The sequence below is a fragment of the Gossypium hirsutum genome, chromosome D07 (assembly GCF_007990345.1).
Source record: "Gossypium hirsutum isolate 1008001.06 chromosome D07, Gossypium_hirsutum_v2.1, whole genome shotgun sequence".
Classification (NCBI taxonomy): Eukaryota; Viridiplantae; Streptophyta; class Magnoliopsida; order Malvales; family Malvaceae; genus Gossypium; species Gossypium hirsutum.
The window spans coordinates 30476250-30490070 of NC_053443.1; the positions used below are offsets into that span (position 1 = coordinate 30476250).

General features: G+C 32.0%; 1 protein-coding gene and 1 long non-coding RNA gene across 5 annotated transcripts; one reads left to right on the plus strand and one right to left on the minus strand.

Moving 5' to 3' along the window:
- The first annotated feature begins 252 nt into the window (after nucleotides 1-252).
- On the plus strand, nucleotides 253-4366 carry LOC107954924 (TSET complex member tstD). Of its 3 annotated transcripts, none has more exons than XM_041096504.1 (5): nucleotides 253-1401; nucleotides 2552-2637; nucleotides 2908-2987; nucleotides 3472-3607; nucleotides 3940-4004. In XM_041096504.1, the coding sequence occupies exons 1-4, from the start codon at nucleotides 1349-1351 to the stop codon at nucleotides 3562-3564; spliced, it is 312 nt and encodes a 103-aa protein (XP_040952438.1). In that variant the 5' UTR covers nucleotides 253-1348; the 3' UTR covers nucleotides 3565-3607; nucleotides 3940-4004. The 3 variants fall into 3 exon arrangements, 2 of the variants coding, with proteins under 2 accessions (XP_040952438.1, XP_016746107.1); XR_001699754.2 differs by lacking the exon at nucleotides 2552-2637 and adding an exon at nucleotides 4158-4366 and having other exon boundaries at nucleotides 623-1401; nucleotides 3483-3607; nucleotides 3940-4083; XM_016890618.2 differs by lacking the exon at nucleotides 2552-2637 and having other exon boundaries at nucleotides 549-1401; nucleotides 3483-3607; nucleotides 3940-4366.
- A 2435-nt stretch (nucleotides 4367-6801) lies between these two features.
- LOC107954923 (uncharacterized) lies at nucleotides 6802-9626 on the minus strand. 2 transcript variants are annotated; one of them, XR_001699753.2, is made up of 3 exons: nucleotides 8971-9626; nucleotides 7155-8560; nucleotides 6802-7072 (listed from the first exon to the last, which is right to left on the minus strand). It is a non-coding gene; the product is annotated as an uncharacterized lncRNA (long non-coding RNA). The 2 variants fall into 2 exon arrangements; XR_005915599.1 differs by having other exon boundaries at nucleotides 6802-7082; nucleotides 8971-9381.
- Between the last annotated feature and the right edge of the window lie 4195 nt (nucleotides 9627-13821).

The following is a 13821-nucleotide window of genomic DNA, read 5'->3' on the forward strand; positions in this document are numbered from 1 at the left end:
AAAGCATTTTATTTGTTATATCAAAACATATTATCAAATAAAGCTAGTTTAACAAAATTATTGGGTAAACTACACCCATAGTTAATCTAAAATAATGTTTGTCCTATTTTAATTGCTCTAAATTTTTTTCTCAATTTAATCACTCAAAAAAAATAACTCGTTAGAATTATCTGCTATTTATTAACAATCACACATTAACCCAATGAGTGTCAATGGCATGACTTTTCCAAACTCCAACAGTCATTTCCTCTTCTCTTCTTCCATCTTTTATGTTTCTGTTTTTTTGTTCTTTTTTGTTATTGTTCAATGAAGAACATTAATAAACCATCACTACCTTCTTTGAGTTTGAAATGACCTTCGTACTCCTCTCCTTCACTATTTCCTTCTTCTTCCTCACCGCCACTACAATGGATGTAAAAAGTCTGTTTGTGATGTCTTTTTACGTAATTTTAGATAACCACTTGGAGCCAGATGAACCTACAAAACGGTAGTCAAAATTAAGTAAACGTAGCAATGTATATGGAAACTGTTGAAAGTTGCATCGTTCCTCAAAACCGTGAAGAAAGATGAGTGTATGAGTTAACAAGCCTCGGGGAGAAGATATACACTAGGATGTAGTCGTTGTATATCTTCGACTTGATTAGCTTGTTCGCAATCAGGCACAGAAAACCAGACTGCAATACCAAAATAATCCACATCAGCAACAAACAAAACTCTTCGAACACCAATGGAACAAGCTTGGGTTAGGTCGTCAAAAGCTCCCCAAATCTCTGCTTCTTTCACAATTCAACTTGCAAATCCTAGCATCCATTGACCATTTTGATCCCTAATAAATTCCCTGAAGTCATAAGAGCTTTATTTGTATTGACCTTAAACTATCCCATAGTCGGTGGAGGCTAGCTGACCATGCTTCAAACTCTATCATCTTTACATCGAAGAGCCTTGCAAACCTAGAATGAAAAAAGTTACGCTACAGCAAATTAAGCGCGTTTTTAGTGGCGTTTAGAGCGAAAACACTGCAAAAGTTAAACTCTTAATGGTGTTTGTATTAAAAAACGCCACAAATATATACTATTAGTGGGGCTAAAAGAAACATGCCGTAATAAGTCGTTCTATAATGGCGTTTTTAGAAATAGTTTCTCTAAATACCTCTAAAAGTATAACAACAATACAAAATTCCATCCGACTCGACATCTGATCCGACCGAACTAAACGCAAAATAAAGAAAGGAAAATGGGAAAGAAAACGGCAATTGACGACACAGAACAAAGCAGGAGCAACTTCGCTGATCTCCGTCTCCCTGCCTCAAGAGAAAAAGGAAGTATCTGAGAGAGGGAGATACATCGCCATGATTCTCGCGGTGTTATTCGCCAACTCTGAAGGCAACATCTTAGTTGAACAGTACGTCTGCCCCTCCATTTTCTCCCATCCTATGCTTTGATTTCTTTTGCTGATTTTTCTAACTATGCTCTTTATCGCTTCTAGTTTGTTGAATTAGTTGAATCTTTTTTGTATAGACGTAGATCGTTAATGGGTCTTTTTTTTTATGGAAATCGAATAATTTTATTCTACTTTCTAGATAGGATTTGATTTGGTAGAAATTGGAAATGGATGATGTTTGGGAAACACATGATATGTTTCTTCAAAAGTGTGTTTTGCTATAAAATTTAAAATTCAAAATTCAATTTTTTTATTTAATGCCATGGAAAATTAGATTTTGTTTTTGAAATATTGAACAACCATTTCATTTCACGAACACAATTTGCTCTACATTTTCTTTCAAAATATCTCTCAAATCTTTCAATAATTTTTTAAGCTTTTGAATCTTATCAATCAATTTTGAAAATTTTATTTTTAGGAAAATTTTCCATGTTTTTAAGATCAAAACATGATTTTCCATTTTTTTTTCTATTTTTGTAAGAATATGGAAAAGAAGGGAGATCGTTTTCTTGATTGTTCTTGACTTTGATTTCTGGAAAATCCAACTAGGCAATGGTGATGTAACCTAATTTAATGATTTTCTATCCATGAAACTTAATTTCTAATGATTTCCTCATTTTTAAAACTATGCTCATGTTCGTTGGGTTAGAGAGAGTCGAGATTTTTAAGATTTCTTGTTGTTTTTCAGGTTAGATTTACCGTGCTAATGAGATTTCTTATTGTCTATGTGAGGAAGAGTTGAGATTTCAACAGAGAATTCAATGTTTTTAGGTTAGTTTTAAGTTCTTAAGTATAAACGTAAGGTTAGATTTGAGTTATGGTAGGTTTCGGTTTGATTTCTTGAATGTTTTTAGGCTAAATCGCATTGCATGATTTTGTTGAATTTTAAAGGTTTTGATGGTTGTGATTTTGTTGATCTGTTCTAACATGATTGAACTATGTGAAACGCTTGCATCTGCCATTAGCACTGAATTGATAGTTAATTGCACAAGTCTAGCATGGACTGCAATGAGCACATCATTCATTTTTAGTTATTATGTAAATGTTTTAAACATGTAGCTAAAGTTTGTTAAGTTGCAGAGAGTCTAAAGTATAAACAATGGTTCAACAGGCCTGATTCACTGGATTTCTTTACCAAACTTCCATCTTTGTTCGGGTGGCCTGGTAGCTTTCACAAGTGGAAAAGCCATTTTGAGAGTAAAAAGAAACATAGTCTGTACTTACGGATACGTTTTAAACTGGGCAGTTGGTTCTTCTAATTCAAAATACAGCAGTAGCATAACCTTTTTGCTTCTGTCATGTTTTATTTTTTTCTACCCTGAAATTAAGTTAATTCCATGAGTTAATTCATCAAGGCCACAAGTTTCCTGTCTTTGTGGATTATGGATGGATCTGTTTCCTAAACCTTAATTAAAGCCATCCTGAGATATCAGTTTAAATAAATGAACAAAAATGTTCTTTTATCAGGTCTGTTTACATTGTTTACACGGTGCTTGGAGATGTCAACGTCTACGTTGTTGGCAAAGATGGGTATGATGAACTTGCATGTAAGTATATCTTGCCCTCTTTACATGTACAATCTTTGTTTGTGAGATTTAGTAAAGCGGCAAAACTTGAAACTTGACTAAGGTATGCAGTTTTCATGCTGTTTGAGGTGAGAGAGCTTGAATGGTTCATAGGTTCTTTGAAAGAACTGTTCTGAATGATTTGATATTAAAACACTGGGTTTTCTGTATCGTTACTTGCACATATCTCTGTGCTCTTAGTTACATAAGCTTCTCTATGATGTTTAACATTGCTTGCTCATAGTGCGACCCATTCTTATGGTCTGTAAATTAAAATAAATATTGCTTTTTTTTTCTTTTTCTTTTTTTATCTTTTGAAATGTAATTTAGCACTCCACAGAATTAAAAAGAAAAGAAAGTTAACACCAATAATTGTAGTGCATTTGAAAGGGAATCAAATATATCATCTAACATGGTTCTTTAGGTTACATACTTGAACTTTATTACTGATTTACTTCCTGAATAGTTTTGCTCTAGTGGCAGAGGTGATCTTTGTTATAACCTCAGCTGTAAAGGATGTATGTGGGAAGCTACCAACAGAGCGCCTTTTTCTGGATAAATACAGAAGGATATGCTTGACTTTGGATGAAATTATTTGGAAGGTGAGGTCACAAATTGGTATTCTAACTATAGTTTTGGCTTTCTTCCTTTTGATTAGAAGCTGCTGGTACTATTTGTTTTATTTGACTTGCACCACTTCAGTGAGGCTTAAGAAAACTAATTATGATCTTTCATCTGGCCATGATTATCAAAACGCTAGAATTAATGTAGCATGTGGCAACTCACTTTCTCGTGCTGCTTAAGCACATCTAATATCTCTGTGCCAGGAAACTGTGACTTTTTGTCTGATTGTCAATTAGCATCCTTTTGCATTTTCTTCGATGGATACTGCTGCTAACGTTTTGCCCCACCCCTTTTCTTAAATATTCTCAAGGGATATCTAGAGAACACGGATAAAGACAGGATCAGGAGATTAGTACGTTTAAAACTTCCAACTGAGTTTTAGGCTGAGAACACCCTACTGTCACAGCCCATTTGGAGGCAGTAGATTCAGGGTCCTGTACTCCTGAAAGGCATGGTATATCCTCTGCTGTAGTATGTATTTACTATGTGAGTATTGTGTAATATCATGCTTCCTATTCTGCATTACAGATATTTTTCAATTCTGGGTTGGAGCTTATGGAACTGTTAGATAGACATTGTGATATCCTCGCATTGATAGGATACCAGTGAAATGTTTTTTGTTTTAATTGAAGTTGTGACTTAAGATCAGTTTAAAGACATAAATGTTCTTTATTGTTATTTTCATGACCTTACTAACTTGAAATTATATATAACCAAATACTTTGGTATTGTGCTTTCCCTGTAACACGTATGTACATAACTTGTTACGTTGTCTCAACTTGAATTATTGGCATCATGCAACCTTTGCATTTTCATGAACTGGTTATAAAATTATACCAATTGGGATTTTGAACTTCTCTCTATCTATAGGTTTTTATTTTTTAGAATTTATGATATTTAATTTGAAATTAGAATTATCGAAAATCGCTCCTTCTTTTTATTACTAATTTGGTAATTTGGTAGAGTTGAAAATAAAATTTGATTGTTTAGTAAAATGGTGGGTGGCTAAAATCTAAAAAGGTAGCTAAAATATTACTCGCCTGTAATTGGAAGCCCTGATTTAGATATAAAAAGGTAGCGAAAATATTAAACAACTGTCATTTGTTATACTTCTGTTATACTTTTGTCGTTCATCCCTTTGCATATAGATGTGTCCAATGTAAGAATTTATGGTTAAATTTCCTTTGGATTTGTTTTGTTCTTTCTTTCGGGGGTAAGGAACTTAAATCAAGGAATCATTAAATGGGTGTGTTTCTTTTTTTTTTTAAATAATTATATGCATTTTTTAATATATTTTGTTATTTCAGTTATTGATTTATATCATATACATATTTCTTTCGTGATAGTATTATTTAGATTTGAAGTTTGTTGTTGGATTTGAAGTTATGTTAAATTCGGGTTCTATATGAAATAAAATGGGTTGGTAAAATCTGTTAATGTTAGTGGCATTTTCCTACAAACGCCACTATAGAACATGATCTTTTGCAACCCTCCTAGCTACAAACACCACAACATGCTCGACTCTCTTGTGGCGTTTGTAAAAAAAAAAGCGTCGCTAAAGATCATGTTCTATAGCAGCGTTTTTCCACATAAACGTCGCAAATTTTAGCGGGGCTATCTAAAGCGGCGTTTTTCGTCAAAAAAAAGTCGCTAAAAACCTACTTTGCTGTAGTGTATCACACCGAAGTTCTTAATTGATCTCGAAGTACTTTCTAATACAGAAAAGCTATCACACTTATTAACAAAACAGTGCTTCCATAGCTAATATCAGGGAAACTAGGCATCATAAAAGGAAAAAGCACATTGAACACAAATATCATATCATAAGAGAGGAAAAATATGACTCATTCACTTCACTAATGTAAGTGGAAGATTGTTAGTATTTGTGCCCTAGTGTAGTGATTTCATTAGTGCTTATTTGTAATTTTTCAAAGTAACTGAATAAATAGATACTCTTGTAGGAGTATTTAATGTTTTTTTTTATGAATGCACTCAATGGTTTTTACATGTAAAGTAAAATGTGTAAGCAAATATTGGCTTACTAATTACTTAAGGTTTAACTAATATTAAGTTGCATTACATGGATGGTTTGTATGTTGAAATTTTTTTTTATGAAAATAGTATTATAGCATAGTGAAATTTTAAAATGTTTTTACAAAACTTGAACCTTTGTTGTGTGATGTATGGCAATAAATTTTACCAAATTTAGTACTTGTGTTTTTGGACTAACAAGACTCATTGGATCTTGGCTTTTTACCAAACAATCTTCTTTGTGATCCTCAAACCTTCGGTTGCTAAGAGAGTTAGCTCTTATCATGAACCTAGCATGAAATCAAGGCTGCAACTTTCTAGTAGGGAAAGTTCACTTTCTCTCCAAGAAACCAAAACCGAAATTTTCTTTCACGAGTACTCATGAAAAATCGAATTTACTTTGTATCTAAAGAAATTTCCTTAAATTTTGCCAAAGTATCCAAATATCAATTGTGCTTATTTACCCCATAGCCCCTATATATTAGGAAAAACAATAAGAGTTCTACTAGAAGATAGTGAAAAATAATTTTTTAATAGAAAATCCAAAGTCCCTTGAGGACTCAATGTGGTGGGCAACACACCCCCTATATCAAATTGGCTTGTTGGGCCTTTTCATGCATTAGGTACAAGTATATGTGCAATTCAGTTTTAAATTAAATTCAAATAAACTCATAACTATTCAACTCAATAAGACGATTTTATCGTATTAGAATTTTTGAGTAATTAAATTTATTTGTCATGTTCAATAAAATTGCGATGACTAATTAATTTAATTTTTCACTTTGAACTCAATTATATAATTATTATCAATAAAATAATAATCCAAATAAATTAAATTAGTTTTTAATTCATCTCTTGTTCCTTTCAAGAAAATGCATTTAATGTGGATAATAATTTATGCAATATATTTCTCTTTCATCGTTTACCGACATAAATATGTATATATGTATGCATTCAACAAATACATAACCATATGCATTCATTCAACTATGTTCTTTGAAAGCTACTACTAGATCAAGCATTGCCCCAATACTATAGGCTGCCATCCAATAGAGAGGAAAAAATACAAGCGAAGAATCCAGCTTTTTACTTAGACATATGGCGAAACGTGCTCACGCAACTGGTAAAAAAAAATCACTCATGGCCCAAAAAAGAATTTCATAGAACTGATAGTAAAATCAAAATGAATGATACATACAATCAAAATTTTCAACTCACACCTATTGATTTAATACAACCAGGTAAAGAGGCAGACAACCATCTGATATCTATGAAGCAAATGAACTAGCAATATACTAGAAATATCAGCAATTGCAATCAACAAAGGCAACAGGCTCCATTGAAGTCCCCAATTTAAATCTATTGATTTAATACGTGCTCTCATTGAAGTCCCCAACTCTAGGAATATGGTTCTACCAGAAGCTAGTCAATTAAGCAAAATCAATAAAAATTCAAGAAACATAAACCCAAACCCAGATAAACTACTACATTTACCTTACGGTGCTTGCCTATTATGTTGCCATGATTTCCAATTATAACAAAAATGGAGTTTTGAATAAGACCAACCCTTACCCAAGGTTCTCTTAATAACTCTTTGTCAGCAGAAAATTTGAAAGCCTGGAATGATTTGAAATGGAAAAGCACATATAACTGCCTTCTACAATATACTTGTATTGAAATGACAAAAATTGAGGCACAAGGTGATAAGAGCTAGAAAGTGGTGCAAGTGATAATAGGCATTAACATGTCCTTACCTTCCAATAAATTTAAAATGGCATATCCAACTCAAGATTTTTTATGATTTGTACCCTCGACAACATTGGTAAAGAACAACACAACCTATAAAATTGTTATGAGTATCCTAAATTGAGATCTATCTTGATCATTAGAGACAAGATTAGTGTTTTGTTGTAGCACAATTTAAAACAACTGTTTATGAAAGCAAGACAATGTGCAAGTACATAAGCATGAGAGCAACGGGGCTTTCAATTTTATCTATGAATGGTTTTCACTTGTCTTGGGAGAGAATATGATTGCTGGATATTACAAAAGGTTAAACAAAAAAGGTAGACTGTATTCTGTACTAGCTCTAGAAGTTCAGAGTACAAAAACCACAAGCACTTCTAATAAATCAAATTCTACAGGTCCCTAATGGTCGGAACCATTACTCATTTATCTTCAGAAAACAGGAGTAGCGAGTTGCAAAAATATATACCTCATCAACTTCCATTGAGATATCATTCGCACTTTGCCTAAGTAATCCTTTCAATCTTCCTTTCTTGAAATCTCAAAGCTCAGCACCAATGTTGTTTTCCAACATTTTTAGGACTACAATCCATAGACTCTTTATCATTGACCACCACATACTTCCCTTGAGACAACTCAGATGCATTGGAATTGGACAGAGTATTTTTATCTTCTGACAATAGGTCAGCTATCTAACAAGCATAAAAGCTGAAGAAATCAGGTCCAGCTTTACATTGCTCACTCGAACCATCTGAATTTGTCGGCATCTCTGACATGATAGAAGTACTACTCTGCATACGACAACTACATAGATATGAATCAGTCCAGACAGATAAATAACTGAAGCAAAAGAGGAAGAAGCACCATTATATATACTATACAAATTTCTCTCTAAAGCTATATTTAGAAACATGAATTTGAACATTTTGATTTAATTTCATTTGTTATAAAAATCTACGGATGAATAAATATTGATTAGCTAAGATGATGGATCTCTATATCAGTGAATCGTTATAATGCAGTAATGTTGGATAAATAAATAGGCACTTGAAGATCAAACTCATGTTTTGAAGAGAGGGCTTTCACTAATTCAGGTGGAACAATAGTTTCAAGTGCTGTTCCACAATTCAGCCCAGAAGCAACCGGCTGACTTCCTGTTAATAAACCATAACAAAATTCCAAAAGATTGTTACTTTCACCAGCAATAAGATCAGTAGATTTTGAATTTTAATAGGCAAAACATGTTACTTGTTAATGAGATAAACTGTTTACAAATTCTAGAATCGTCTGCAATGATCATTTTAGTGGCAAAAACTGACCAAAATGACAATAACCAATCGATTCATAATAGACAATATGAAATGGGTTTCCTCTTTCATGATCAAATTTGCTTTTACAATATATATATATATATAAGCAAGAAAAATAACAGGAAAGATTGGAATTTTTTGCCCAGTGCATGGCCAGATTAAGAAAAACAAAAATACCCAATTAAATCAACAAAGTGAAGACAGATAAATTACAACCCGGAAAGTGGGAAAAAAGAAAAAGAAAAAGAAAAGACCTGGTAGAGTTGAGGCTTGAGATTTGCGCTCAAGAGGTGGTGAAGCGAACTATACCCACAAATTGATCCATCTTTGAAACTTTGCTTTTCTTCTGTGCTTCCATTTTCTTTCCCAATTCCATCAGCTTTCTCCATTTTCTGATTCCCTCAATTATTGCTCCGAAATCAAAACATAGAAAAAAAGTTGATGAATGCTGGTGTCTGGTGTTAAGAATCGGTGTTGGCTGATGGGCAAGCAGAAGATCAGGTGTCAAGGATAGGGGAAGGGGAAGGGGAAGGGGAAGGGAAAGGGAAAGGGAAGATCGGTGTCTAAAATTTTCCTGAAAATGTCTTACCGAATTAGAAACGGTAAGACATTTTCCAAAATTAAAGGCTTCTTTTTCCCGTGTTTGTAATTGATTTTACGTGAGGAAAATATTTTCAGCCAAACAAACACCGGAAAAGGGTAAAAACTTTTTCCGGAAAATGTTTTACTACAATCAAACGGACCCTTAGATTTATGCTTTATCGAATGACTTTGTCATTAGTGTACCACCTTCATAAGATATTCTTAATCTTCTTGGGTTAAATCTATTTTCCTAATATGATCCTATTTTATCTCATGACCACCATAATTTTTCTCATAATTTATGCAATTCTAGTGAAAGAATAATTTCACTATTGTAGGTGAAGCCATGTCATACATAAATCATATTCCCAACATATCAACTTTCAACCCTAATACCAATTGAGCTCATCTTTCAACATATCAAATTATGAGTTATATACACATATTCAGTCCCTTATTCAAGATTGAGGTAAGTGACACTATGAACGTTACAAGTGAATAATTTTATAAACGAATCTAAAATAAATTCAACTTGAGTCCTATTTGATGTATTGTCAATCCAAATAATCACATCTATGTCTCTATCTTTCTAGAAGTCATCCGCTCCAATACCCAAGATAAGGTATCTCCCCAATAAGACTTGATAGGCAACATAATAGTCCATTGAATCAATTGCTTATTTTGATTCCTCAAACTATGAAAAATTTAAACTACATACTAATATAAGTTGTATCTTCGTATTATAATCCATACTTATGATGTAATTTAGTATTAGTTAAACCATAGGTAACAGATGAGACAATATTTACTTATTCATTTTGTTTTTCATGTGAAACCCATCGATGACAAATATACAAAGTATAATAATTTTAATTGTGAAATTTTATTTAACAAATCTATTCAAAAAATTACAAGCATGATGGTGAAAGCACTACGTTAAGGACACAATCCCAAAATTGTAATGTGACGAGGAAACTTATATTAGTAAGTAACCCAAATGTTCCATAATTTATGGGATCAAATTGGGGAAATGGATTAAGTTAGTATTATTATGTCATTTATAAGTCTAATTGGGGAGATAGATTGTCTTGAAAATTAGAGTTGGATTAAATCCAGAAATAGCGACATATATGTGATTGTATGGATTGACATTACATCGAACAAAATTCGAGTTGAGTTAGACCTAGATCCATTTATGGATTAATTCATTTTTGACATTCATAGTGTGACATGCCTTAATCCTAAGTAAAAGAATGATCATATGTGCATGTTGGATCTGGTGCCCTAAGTGTAGTATTTTCGTCTAAGGAAACTTGTGGTTTTTCGAATAGATCGGTTAATAAAATTATTCATTAATTACATTAATACTTTGTATATTGTCCTTACATGGTTTTTGCATGCAAAGCAAAATGGAAGCAAATGTTGCTCATTGTTTGTCTAATGTTTAACTAATATTAAGCGGTATTACGTGGTTAGATTGTAATACGAAAAGATAACTTATACTACTAGACGAACCTAAACATATTCTTAGTCTAATTGGAAATGAGAAAATCGGTTGAAAGACTAATATGTTGTCTATCAAGTCCAATTGGGGAGATGCCTTGCTTTAGGCAATGGAGCAAATGACTCTCAAAAGATAAAGACATAGATGTGACTAACTGAACTGACAAGTACATCAGACTGGACCCAAGTAGAATGGATCTCGAATCTGTTTATGGATTTATTCGCTTGTGATGTTCATAGTTTGGCATACCTAAATACTGAGTGGATGGCGAACTATGTATGTGTGACTCGTACACTTTGATATAAGTAAAAGTTCGAGTTCAAATAGATAAGGAACCGAAATTTGGCGCATTGGGTGTACGACTTCTGTAATACGTAGAATCATTCACAATAGTGGAATTCATGACCCGAGATATGGGTAATTGATATCCTCTCATTGGCATTACATGGTTGATGAAAAGGAAACATGGCCATGGTCTTTCATCTTTGTGATGAATGACTTAATTACTATTTGATAGTAATTGACTTTTCATGAAGGAAGATATAATGGTTACCATGAAATAAAATAGAATCATATTGGGAGAACATATATTATCCCAAAGAGATTAATAATATCCTATGAGGGTAACACACTTATGACAATGTCATTGGACAAGCACTAAGTAGTTGTTTTCGTAATGGTATGTCGTTAAGGGGGGGCTCAGTCATGATACTATAGTGGAATGAGTTTGTGACTTTGTAATACCTCGAAAATTACTACAGTAAGAAAGTAAGATAATATCCTTGATATAGTAAAATAAGGAAATAAAGTGATAAAAAGGATAATATTGAGTTATGTCAACATTGAGAAGTATATTATGACATATTAATTTAAGAAAGGATTAAATTGCAAAAGTGAGAAAAGTTTTGTTACCCAAGAGTAAATACTCAAAATTTAAGGGGTTAAAGTGTAAATACGAAAAAGTTGAAGGACCAATAGTGTAAATATTTTAAGAGTGGAATAATCTAGAAACTAAGTAAAATGGATGAATTAGGACCAAATTGAAAAGGTAAAGAATTTTGAGGGACTAAATTGCAATTTTACCAAATTAAGTGATGACTCAATGATGGAATTTCAAAAGATTATAGAGGGAAAAATGGTCAAATAGAGAGAAAGAGAATTCTAAAAGGTAATGATGATGTTTGTGATATTTTTAATTAATTAAATAGATAAATGTTATTTAATTAATATTTTATTAAGATTTTTAGTATTGTTTTATTATGAAATGATTAATATAAAAGGGAGGAAAGATGATGAAAAAATTATCATCTTTTCCATGCAACCAACGTGAGAAGAGAGGAAAAGAAAGAAGTTTTCCTTTCTTTACAATTTGGTCCTCCCACCAAAAATTCACCATTTTCACTTAGAAATCAAAGAAATTTCCATAGCCACCAAGAGAGAAAATTGATAAGGAGACAATGGGGAGCTAGAATATCAAGTTAGATTCAAGAAATAGAAGCTGGAGGAGAGAGAAAATCAAGTTAAAGATTGAAATCAATAACACAAGGTAAGAACATCAAGATTTCAATATATTTTTAAATTTGATATTATTGAAAAAGCATGGAAATAATGTTATAGTAGATTTTTATTATATAAGGTCTTAAGTTCTTGATATATTAGTGAAGAGAAATAAGTGAAAGTGATGGGAAATATTATAGATAAAGGGAATAAGGGAGTTATACACCTAGTAATCAACATTTTGCACTAAAACAGTTTTGGACAGCAGTAGTAGGTTAACTTTGAAAAATCACCATAAATAGTGGAAATTGAATTAGAGTATGAATAAAATATGGAATTAAATCTTATTAAGTCTAGTTTCTGATAGAAGAGACGGTGTAAGTAATGGAATTGTAAATCATGAGATATAATAAATTTTGTGATACAAGGTTAGAATGAATTCGGGTTCCCCTGTTCTAACTTTGGAAAATCATAAAAAATTGAATACAAATAATTAGAGACTTAAATTTATATTTTTAAAATACTTAATTAGTCTATTTTCAATAGAAAAAAACGTAAACATCATCCAAAATTTTCACAAAGAGATAATTAATTTTTAGTGAAGAGGGGTCAGAACTATCAAACAGTGAAACAGGGGAATCTTTAAAGAATAAACTGTACTTATTTGTTAAACCAAAAATTCTGAAAATATTATCGTAAGAATATATGTGAGTCTAGTTTCATAGGAATTTAGCGGATCTTAATTTTGAGTTTCGTATCTTAAGCATAAATAATTTACTGACTATAACTCAAGTGGATAACTTTGAATTAATATATAAATAAATGGTGGAATTATAGATAATGTTACATATAAGCATATTATACATTAAGGATGTGGAATGGAGAGGGGGATGAGGAAAATAAATGATTTCAACTAGCATGAGTTCTCATTAACAATGGCCAATTTGCATGTTTTAGGTTCAAGGACTAAATTGAATAAAAGTAATATTTTAAGGGTAAATTGGTAAAGATGTCAAAAGTGACCAAATTGCATGCAATGAATTGGTTTATTATTTAAATTAATAAATTGAATGAAATATTAATTTATATCAAGATTGGGTGAAAATTCGAGGAAAATAAAAAATTACCAAAATGTCTCTGGGTTTTGGTATTTCTGCAATTTAGCCTGGTAAGTTCGTGTAACTTGAATTATATTCTTAGATGATTTAAATATATACATTGGATTGAGAAATTGATTTGAATTGTGAACATGAGAAATTGTGAATTGAATGAAATGGAAATGAAGCTTTGAATTACATGAGTAAATATCGGGTCTCGTAGGCCCTATTTGTTATGAATATAATATTTCCAGGATATGTTGTAAAAAATTATAAAACCACGTTAATAATTTAAAAGTTTTAATTCGGATGAAATTTTGTAACTCGGTTTAATACGTATGCAAATGTATGTCTTCTAGTAATGCCTCGTACCCTATTCCGGCATCGAATACGGGAAATGGGTGTTACAATGTGACATAGCCAGA

Bases quoted from the DNA above. Each gene is read 5' to 3' on its own strand.
- LOC107954924 (XM_016890618.2), top strand. From the start codon at position 1,349: ATGATTCTCGCGGTGTTATTCGCCAACTCTGAAGGCAACATCTTAGTT. The intron at 2,988-3,482 runs GTAAGTATATCT...GTTTTGCTCTAG, and splicing joins TGGGTATGATGAACTTGCAT to TGGCAGAGGTGATCTTTGTT. The intron at 3,608-3,939 runs GTGAGGTCACAA...AATATTCTCAAG, and splicing joins TGGATGAAATTATTTGGAAG to GGATATCTAGAGAACACGGA.